This window comes from Atractosteus spatula, chromosome 2 (genome assembly GCF_055471065.1).
Source record: "Atractosteus spatula isolate fAtrSpa1 chromosome 2, fAtrSpa1.hap1, whole genome shotgun sequence".
NCBI classification, from domain to species: Eukaryota; Metazoa; Chordata; class Actinopteri; order Semionotiformes; family Lepisosteidae; genus Atractosteus; species Atractosteus spatula.
In genome coordinates, this window is record NC_142707.1 from 72908333 (window position 1) to 72918969 (window position 10637).

At 41.7% G+C, this 10637-nt stretch overlaps 2 protein-coding genes across 2 annotated transcripts in view; both read right to left on the reverse strand.

Annotated features, from left to right (window-relative positions):
* The window catches only part of map3k5 (mitogen-activated protein kinase kinase kinase 5), a 77295-nt gene extending 75296 nt beyond the window's left edge, over positions 1-1999 (reverse strand). The window contains exon 1 of the mRNA XM_088937449.1: positions 781-1999. Coding sequence (XP_088793575.1) covers positions 781-1222 — 442 coding nt within the window. The 5' untranslated portion in view covers positions 1223-1999. The remainder of the gene's footprint in view (positions 1-780) is intronic.
* A 2874-nt stretch (positions 2000-4873) lies between these two features.
* Positions 4874-9474, reverse strand: LOC148840203 (C-X-C chemokine receptor type 2-like). The gene is made up of 2 exons (XM_088939249.1): positions 9346-9474; positions 4874-6676 (listed from the first exon to the last, which is right to left on the reverse strand). The coding sequence occupies exon 2, from the start codon at positions 6664-6666 to the stop codon at positions 5698-5700; it is 969 nt and encodes a 322-aa protein (XP_088795375.1). The 5' UTR covers positions 6667-6676; positions 9346-9474; the 3' UTR covers positions 4874-5697.
* Positions 9475-10637: the final 1163 nt, after the last annotated feature.

The window sequence follows — 10637 nt, forward strand, 5'->3', positions numbered from 1 at the left end:
TTGATCATTAATTTCTGCTACTGAATGTCTTACACTTCCACTATCCAGTTTCTGACATACAGTCAACATTTATGCAAGGCTACAGTTTCTACTTTTCAACTCCCTGTTGTCAATGTATCCCTGTGCATGCAAAAGTTTAAAATTAAAAAAAAACATTTAAATTGCTCACATTTTCTCACATACTGTAAGCATTTAGTATTTAATTGCTAAAACATTCATTCCTGTTTATTACCATTTCAGAGTATTCTCAAAATATTTTTAAAAAACCTTTTAACATTAAGGATTAGATTTTAAATTAAAGGCAATGGGAGAAATTTAAATACAGTATATTACTGCACGATACATTGCTTGGTAAAAAATAGAACGTATTATACATTACTAACTAATTGACTTTTACCATGACAAAATAACCACTTCAGTGCTTTAAAAATAGCACTGATCGACTGTCACTCTTCGGTAAAATGGATCATGCATTTCCCTTTCACCTGGTGTTAAAGTGCATTTACGACACAGACCCACTGAATGAGACCGAACACGGGCGAAGCTGCTAATTAGTTTAATGACCCTACAGACCCTGCTGAGCGTCCAGCACGACATTCACGTCGCTCGGGAGAATTACTGCCCAGGGCGGACGACAAAATACTGTCAAAAAAAAGCACTTGACCTGAAACGGAATGATTCAACTCCCTGGCAGGGGAAAAAAAACCCCAACAAGTTAACACATGTCAAATCCTTACGAGCATCCTCGGCGGTCTAACCAACAGACGGACCACTGCCTACCTGCGTTGTAAAAGTGATCCAGCACAGCCGTCTCCCCGAAGTCGAGCTTGCCGAAGTGCACGGTCACCAGCTTGCTGCCCACGCCGTCACAGGCGTCTCTCAGGCACTGGAGGGCCATGTTCTCGGCGGCGTGCGTCTGGCTCACTTCGCTGTTGATCACATATGCCACGGTGATCGCCCTGCTGTGGCGCTTCCCGACCGATAACAGACCCCCGCCGTCAGCGGGGCAGCTCAGGGCGCCCGCCCCGGCCCCGGCCCCGGCACCTGCCCCGCCGCCGGACGTAGGGTCTCGCCAGAAAGTGCCGGCGGCGGGGACCAGACCGGCGCGGCCGGTCCTACAGTCCCCAAGGGAGCGAGCAGGATTCCTCGGCTCATCCTCTGCGTCAGGAGAAGGCCAGAAAGACGGCACCGAAAGTGATATTCCTTCGACGTCTTCACTCATTCTGGGGTGGGGAGTTGGGGAAGGGAGGGGGGGAGATATTTACGGGGTCCGGTCGACTTCTGACACAGTCACAGCGCAGTGTTCCCCTCGACGCCTGTTGGTGTTTTTAAAGTTTGTCCGCCTGTAGCGTTACGCAATTCTAACACCAGCATTCTGCACCGGTTATCAGCGGCTTTTCTCGCAGCTTTCCAAAACAGACCTCAAATCACTTCCGTCTGGCATGGGGCAGCGATGCATGCGGCACTTCGTATATTATGCAGTTTGTATTTAAAAAGAAAAGCGACGCAAATAAGCGTTCAAAGTTGAGATATCCCTTCTTGCAGAAATGAATTGTGCCGGACGCATTTCACTCAGCTTTACAGCGTCATCGTTGCAAGCCAAGCACTTAAAAAAATCCGGGATTTTATCTTTTTCAGCTTCCAAAAATCTTTTGATTTCTTACCGATGAAACATCTAGAGATGAATAAACCTTCCTCGGCTGTATTAATCTGTCTTCTCACCCTTGCGCGTTTCCTCTGCGCTTTGTGTAGTTTGAAAAGTTCACCAGGAAAGAAGGTTTCAATTCCTATAGATCGTCTCCACTGTTTGCACAGGTTTCCACTGAAGCCATCTTCCTAGAAGGCAGAACTTGTTTATTCGTAAAGCTCTGCGATTTTCAAGTCTTATGTCACTAACAAAGCATGCAAACAAGTTGAAAAATATTTCAGAGCTACTGCACAATATCAGCAACCCAGACCCTGCCCTTCTCCAGCTCTATTATCTCCCCTACACGGACACACACGCTCGCTTCGAGAGGGCTGAACTTTAATTTTGAGGCGGGCTGATAACCAAATTAGGAATGAGTAGTGCCGAGCCTCTTAAAGCCACAGCGCCAGCTTGCTTCACTGTTCGTGCAGTGAGGGGAGATTAAAAAAAAGTAACCCTACAGACACGCGGAATTTCGAGTGAAACAATCACTTGCTCTCCAGTAACAGATTCAAATCCCTATTCAAACTGCTGAGCGGATGGTCCCTGACTTGCTTGTGAAAGTATTGACTCTCAATTGCGGGTCACCAAGAGGAATTTCCCACTGATTTTAGCTTCTGCGAACAACCTGTTGCGCTCTAAGCCTCTCTAGAAGCCGGTGTTCCGCGTCAACAGAAAATCTCAAGACTCACGACAGTTGTTATTCGACCGTGTACAGTATGCAAAAGAACAGGTAAAAGTTAAATCCATGCTGAAAGGAAAAGAAAAGAGACACAACGTTTCAGCTGTTCCTTTGCAGCCTACGCACGCTGACACCTACCTACCTGAACGTCTTTAAGTATAGTTTACCCGACCTGCCATGTATATGGCTTCCTAAATTCATATGTACAGATGATAGAGTCTTTGCTGCACAGGAAACATTACCAAAATGTTAAGAGTTGACGTAAGGTTTTTAGGGGGTATGTTCCTCACCGGAGACCCTGACCTATCCCTCCAAAACCACCGCAATCGCCTTCCTCCTGACCAATCGTACAGCTACCTTGATTTCCGCTTCTGAGTTGTTTCTGTGAGCTATGACCACACTCCAACATGATGGGGTTATCCTGGATAAAAGCCTGCCATTCAGGCCCTATATAGAGCAGATCTGTGAAACGGTCGAACTCAGAGCGGCTCTGATACAGTATCTTGCAGTAACGACCTGGTAACGGTAATCTGATGAGCGATCAGTGCTGCAAACCGCTGCCCCTGTCTCTCGTCTGTTGATTCTCTGTGCACTGTGTCAAGGCCTTGGCTGTGCAGTTGAATAAAGCGATACACATCATACCCAGAGCTCTGAAACCTACACCAGCCCTGTGGCAGCTCCCTCTGGGGGCAAACATTCTGCCCCAGCATGACCACAGACCCATGCAAGCTGTAAGGGAGCTTACCGGCTGCCCTGCCAACAACAACCTACTGTACCCAATGGAAACTGTCAGCTGCTTCAGGTCCCTCAGTCTGCACATCTCCACCGACTTGGCTTGGTCTCACAACACTGAAGCCAGTCTGAAGAAGGCACAACAGCACCTGCACTTTCTGCGGTGCTTAAAGAAATGTGGTTTGGGGAAGCAGCTACTCATGAACTTTTTCCACAGCACCTTAGAAAGCGTTCTCACTAGTGGCATCACTGTGTGGTACAGCAGTACTACCACTCATGACAGAGATGCACTACAAAGGGCTGTGGTAACAGCACAGAGGATCATAGGATGTGATTGACCATCAATCGGTGAGATTCACATCATCCTCTGTCACAATAAGGCTCAATCGCCCAATCCATCCTTCAGGATCCCAGCCATCCCTGCTCTCTGGCCAGTGGTACCACACTGTTAAAGCACAGGCCACTAGACTCAAGAACAGCTTCTATCCCACTGCAGTGCACATCCTCAACAGCTATCTGCAGTGCCTCAGAGTCAATACACATCTGCACTCTGCACTATTTGTATGGACTACCATCATATTTATTGTTCCTGTTGTTACTATTTATTATATTGCAATGTACTGTCTACATTGTGTGGTGTTGTCAGTGTACTGTGTACATCCCGAGATATCAGGGTGAATAAGAGTTCTATTGTATGTGTGCACATGGCAATAAACTCTGCTACTCTACTGTACGCATCAACCCTGATCTCCTCAATCTGGGAACACGCCGCTGCCCTTGAGCAGAATTGCACCAGGACTCGGGAGAACGCTGGCCAACAGCATGGAACAATGAGATCATCCCAGATAAACACCTTATCCAAGACACAGGCATTGAACCTGTTGGCTCTGACACTGTGCAGACGCTGGAGAGCCGTCAGCCATGCCAGAGCACAAAGGGAACGACGCGCACTTCTCCTCCATGATGGAAAATTAAGGTAAGCGCACACAACGGGCCGTCACTGTAGCCTCTGCTCCTTCAGGAAGGGAATAACAGAACGACACGCACTTTCTCCTGAAACCATGTAGGGTCTGGGAGACCTTGACACTGGTGTTCAGCTAGAGCACACGTTGCCATAAGCAAGAAGGTGAATATTAAACAAAGATCAGGTGGGTAGCTGCGTCAGCAAGCGTAGTCTGCAAAGGAACAAGTAACAGGTTTATTCTATGCTGAAAAGAGAAGAGAGAAAACATAATGTTTCGGCCGTGGAGCCTTCTTCAGGTGACACCCGAAGAAGGCTCCACGGCCAAAATGTTGTGTTTTCTTTCTTCTCTTAAACAAAGATCACTGCGTATGATATTTCCAAAGTTCACGTGTGTTTTTGTCTAAACATTTTCCATTCTAATATGTCTACCTTTACTGTAGATGTGCAAGGTAGTGCAGTTTAAAGAAAATCAACAAAATAGTCAAAACATGAACAATTTCCCAACAATCCATGCCTGGCAGATACACATATTTGTTACAAAGATGTATCTAAAACACTGCCTGTTTCAATTTAAAAGAAAAGGACATGAACTCGAGTAATCGCCTATAAGTATTCTTTTAGATCCCATGTTCCCATCCTTAGTTTGTAGGAGCTGACTCTGCGCAGCCTTCCAGTTCTTTTCCCAGTTGAGCGTTTATCGACCTCAACCCTTGGATTTGCTGCCACCTGCTGGAGAAAGCTGTCCACAACCCCGTCTCAGCCACGATCTTTCCCGCTGCTAATAATTGAACCAGACGCATCAGAGCACACGAGGAACAGTAATGTTTAATCATTCTTAGAACGTCTTTTTTTCAATTTTAATTTTACACTTAACAGTTATTGAACACGCTCCTTTGATCTGGTTTATTTGATCTTCAATATAAATGTGAAAACACTCCCTTGTGGAATGTATGTAGTAAATGTTTAATTACAGAAAACCTTATCATATGTAATTAGGTTTATCACGCTTTCATGTTTAGTATTTAGTTTCCAAATGTCCTGTGTGGAATATTTATGTGCAATTATATATTTCATTAATCCAATGTTATATAGAGTACAATATATACATCAGCTACGGACATTTTGTGCTGTGAAATTCCACACAATTTATATATTTAATTGACAAATTGGAAGTCAAGATTTGTTCTGTAAAATTTGACTACATATCTTATATCATATTATAAAGATTACAGTTCTTACTGTGTAATTGATATAAATTTACCACTAATGCTTATTCAGTATAGTTATTGGTTATTATTTATGCAAGCTAACATTTTAATGTCAACCGAAAATACTAAATATTTATTTGCAAAATAAAAGACTATTTTATAGCTCTATTCTTCTTCTTCTTATTATTATTTTTTATTGAAGCCCTTTAATTGCTCACTATTTCAATTTGATGTTAGATTTTTTTAAAATATATTTCACATCACTTTTCTACCCACAATAGAACAATACTTTTTTTTTCTTGCAGTCTGACAACAATACCAGTAAAGGCGAAAGGTCTAAATTGTCAAAGGATTAATTCTAAGGAGAGCAAGATACAGGTATTAAGTGACAAAAGCTCCTGACACCAGCCATTATGATGTTAAGTTATGAAACAGCAGTTACATGGCCCTTGGGCTGTTTTGTAAGAATCTTAAGGAAGTGTTCTCTGAATTTCCTCCAGGATGAGACATAAAGAACAGGGTTGATACAGCAGTGTGATAAGCTGAGTATCATGGTGATGTTAGAAGCAGTCATAATCTCTTGCCAGATCTTACATGTCTTATCCAATATTTCTGCTCCTATTAAAGTTTTAATAAAGGCACAAATATTATATGGACTCCGAAACATAATAAATCCCAGCGTCACCAAAAAGACGACATGTTTCTCTTTCCTAGCGTTTTGACTGCTGGTTGCAGAGCGGCCACGTGATGCTGCCCAGATGAGGAGGAGCAGCAGAGGGACAGCCGAACCGACTGCATATCTGAACATGTGGAAGGGAAGCCAGAGTGCTTCCAGGCCTGCAGGGTGGTCGTGTTCATGGCAGACGAGAGTCTCGTTCGATGACATGGAGACTTTGTGGAAAAGTGCAGCTGGCGAAGCAAGAAAGGTCCCAACCAGCCAGGCCATTAAGCAGAGAGCCACCCTGTTCATTGGCTTGACGATGCCGGCATGGATGAAGAGTAAAAGTAGGCTTGCAGTGTACTCTTTCAGATCCAGCAGTACAGAGACGGCTTTGCACAGAAAGTCTCCAAAAATCCACTCAGAGTCCACAGCAAGGGCCATGATGGGCAGAGACAGAGAGGAGAGCAGGTCGCTGGCAGCCAAGTTCAGCAGGCAGACATCAAGGCAGCTTCTGCGGTTCCTCATGGTAGCCAACACCAGCAGCACAGAGATGTTCCCCACAACACTCAAGACAAACACTGTGGACAAGATGGCGACCACGGCACCTCCGCTGAGCTCAAACAGAGGATCGGGGCAGGGGGAGGTGCTGGGATCATATTCTAAGTATGAATAATCAAAGCTGAGATTCTGAAAAAGATCTTCAAGTTCCTTGTCAGAGAGTTGGAAGCTCATCTTAGATTTTCTGTGAAATGAAAAAACAACAAGTGAATAAACATTGTAAAATGCAATTAGACTGTCTGAAGAACAACAGGTTGTCTAGTGTACACAGCTCCTTGCGGTGGTGCCCTATTTTGTGGAAATGAATGTCTGTTTTCAAACTTAATATTTTCTTCAAAATATGGATACTGAAGACTTGTAAGAGTAACAAAAAATGTAAATATCAGCACAAACCGAAGAGAAAAAATGAAATATGTTGATTGATTAAGTATTCAGGCATATGAGCTCAATATTTTCAGGAAGCCTGAAGACAGTCATTTGATTGAAGTACAAAATCTATCTACTACTGAACCTCTTTTTAATACATTCCATATTTTTAATACAGCTATTGATCCCTAGAATTTTCAGCAATATATAGTTCCCTACATTGGAACTGGGAGAGTGAAGTCAGAATTGCTAATTTTGCTGTATACCCAAGTCATTTGGAGTCGAGATGAAAAGATGAATATGAGGTAAAAGTACAAAATGTCACCTTTTATTTCATGGTATTTCTGTGTCTATATGCAGTATGTTTTGCACTTTTTGTGTTCAATCAATGTGTTGAAACGATGACATTTCATTATTTAAACATTTTCAGAAAAGTTTTTAAAAAATCAGTTCTAGTGATGCTCCAAAAATGAATCAGAATCACATTTCAGAATGGAATCTTACATCCTAACTCTGTAACAACATTTTAGAAGATACAGAAGTTACAGAAACGGGGCTTGACTTCACAAACTTTCATTATGAATGCCATTTTAATGACAATCAAGTGATTTGCAATAATAGTATCAGAAAGTAACTCTCTCTGATATACAATTTATTAGAGGGCTGTGTGAGTCCATCAATTATTTTCACACTATATACGAATGAATGTGCAAGTAATAGTTGAGGCAACTATATTGTTAAATTTTCAGATGATACAAGCTGTGCTTGGTGTAATGTATGGTATAGAGGAAGCTGTTCATCTGTGCATACTGTATGTCAGAAATGCATAGGTTTGTGTGACTAAGCAAAGGTAACTTTGAATGTGAAAAAAACTAAAGAAATGGTTTACGATCTGAATGCTGTTGTTAACCCTTCTAATGTAGTGATTCACGAGGAACCTAGTACCTACAGTAGGTAAGTTCATGTACAGTAAGTGTTTAGGGATATACATAAACAACAACCTGAGCTAGACTACTCAGTCCAAGTCAGACTTGTTTTTGCTCCAGAGTACAGCAACATTTGTATTTTTTTTTGCAAAGATTAAGAGTGTTTGGAGTTGGACAGAAAAAAAAGCTCCTCTTGAGTGCTTTATTAGATATGGTGTAAGTGTGTGGTTTGGTCATTTATCAGTCCCATTAGGATAAAAAAATCACCTGTCTTGCCCAAAGAGCAATGAAGGTTATGGGAGTGAAACAGCTCTCCTCCTTGCAGACAATTTTTGAACAAGTCATAATCAAATCAAAATTGAATCAAATCATAAAAAATTCTAGAAAATCCTTTTCATATTTTTAAATCCTGAATATCAACTTCTTCCCTCTGGAGAACATTTCATGGCCCCTAAGATCAAATAGATACAAATATCCATTTGTTCACTTAGCTATTAAAGCAGTTAATACAAATAAATGGCGATGGTAAATGCAATTGTTTCAGTATAAACTGTTGTTATTCTGTAACAAACTATGTATGTGTAATATGTTGTGACATTTTTGTAATAAGTTACCCATGTGCAAAAGATATGATATGTTTTGAAATGTATTCAGATGTATAGAAACAATGTGTGTCCATAAAACGTTTCCCCTAGGGGACAATAACATTTATCTTTAATCTGCCCTCTCATAATCCAGGTGGGGCTGCACACTGGTGGTGGTGGAGGGGATCCCCATTACTTGTAAAGAGCTTTGAGCTTTGAGTGGAGTGTCCAGAAAAGTGCTATGTAAGTGTAAGCAATTCTTCTTCTTCCTACTATTATTATTATAACAAATCCCCTGATTATCTGTGTATAAGCAACTTATTTTTCTCTCTTATCTCTTTTCACCTTTTAAATGAAAGGTGGAACATTTTTAATGGATATTTTTAGAAAATAATGAACATATGAAATATATGCATTAATACCATTATTTTAAAGAACTGCGATGCTAAGCATTAATCACACATGTACGGTAAAGGCTGATTCCCTGTTGAAAAGCAGGAAGAACAATGTCGGTGCACCTACTGTTTACATCAAACCCGTTTTATTCTCACTGCAGTTTGTATGTCCTCCCTGTGGCCGTGTGGGTTTTTTCTGAGTGCTCCTGTTTGCTCCCCAGTGTGAAGACATGCTGTCTACGCGTTTTTAAATGACCTGTGACATTCTGTAAATGCCTGTACAGAATGTGACTCTGCGACAGATGTGCACGATCTGTACAGATCTTCTCGATGGTGTCAACCAAAGGACAATGTATGCTTATCGATATTACCACCACTGCTTTCGACACTCTGTTCTCTGCTAGAAAAAAGATCATTAAAAAGTTATACAAAATAAACTAAACGATATTCAACTCACACTGCAAAATAAGTTGCCTTATGTTATTCATGTTATTCATCAGCTACAAATGACTAATTCTTCTAGGTTCAACAATTTAACATCCAATGACATTAAAGGTATACTAAGGATGAAAACGTCTTTACCTGTAACTTCCCAAAAGAAAGAACTGGAACTGGGACTTGCTATGCTGTTCAGCGTAGGCTATACGATAATGCAATATTAACCTTAAGTGCAATGGAGAAACATAAAAACAAGCTTACCACATAAATCCTGTAAAAGCCATGGGGTGTGGTAGGTTTTAGATAACCACACAGGTCATGGGGTCTTAGATAAGTAAGCCCACGTGTTGTAGTTTAAGACATGCTGCAGGACGGTATAATGATGTAGAGGAAGGTGGCTGATTCAAGCATGTGACAGTCGCCTGCAACAAAACACAGCTAGAAATACATTTATATGGGATTTGTTGATATGGATCTACAGTATACAAACTGTAATGTCTAAGTGGAATGAAAGTTCTGAACATATCGTACATGGAATTTAAAAGGAAGCACTGAAATGTCCTAATTTGATAAGTGTTCTCTCTTTTTGCTGTGACCCTCCAAATTGAGACCTGCTGCATGTACTTTTCTTTACTTGTGATATCGCTCTGAAATCTGAATGGGGTTCCTGTAGTCAGGTCAATTAGGTGACATGATTTCTGAAGAAGCACACCTGTCTGTATAAGGTCCTCCAGTAGACAGCGTGTGTCAGAGCAGGAACTCTACCAAGGAGCTGTCTGTACACCTCTGTGAATTATGAGGAGGCAGAGATCTGGGTATGAATATTAAAACACATCTCGGGTGTTGAAAGTTCTCAGGAGCACAGTCAGGTAACACTCTCCCTGCCATGACAGATGGCAGTGGCAGCATCATCTTATGGGGAAGTTTATCAGTGGCAGAGACAGGGGCACTTGTCAGGATAGAGGAAACATTTATTGGAGCCAAATACAGGGAAATCTTTGAGGAGATTCTGCTACAGTCAATAAAAGACCCCAGACTGGGGAAAAGATTCACATTCTAGCGAAACAACAACCCCAAGCACACAGCCTAAGAGACACTGGTGTGACTTCAGAACAAGAAGGTGAACGTCCTTGAGTGGCCCAGTCAAAGCCCAGAGTTCAATCCCACTGACAATCTGTGGAAGATTGTGGTTCACCAATGCTCTCCATCCAACTTAACAGAGGTTGAGCACATCTGCAGAAAAAAAGACGGTGAAAATCCCCGGATCCTGATGTGCAAAGCTGATACAGACATACCCAAGAAGCTGTAATTGTTGCAAAAGGTTTGACACTTTGTATAATGTGTAAATCAAGAGGAATAATAATTTCAATGCATTACAAATTCTGGTCATAACAACAGTATTTGCAATTGTCCAGCGGTTTTTCCCTTTTCACTTT

Coding starts and splice junctions, on each gene's coding strand:
- LOC148840203 (XM_088939249.1), bottom strand. CDS start 6,666: ATGAGCTTCCAACTCTCTGACAAGGAACTTGAAGATCTTTTTCAGAAT.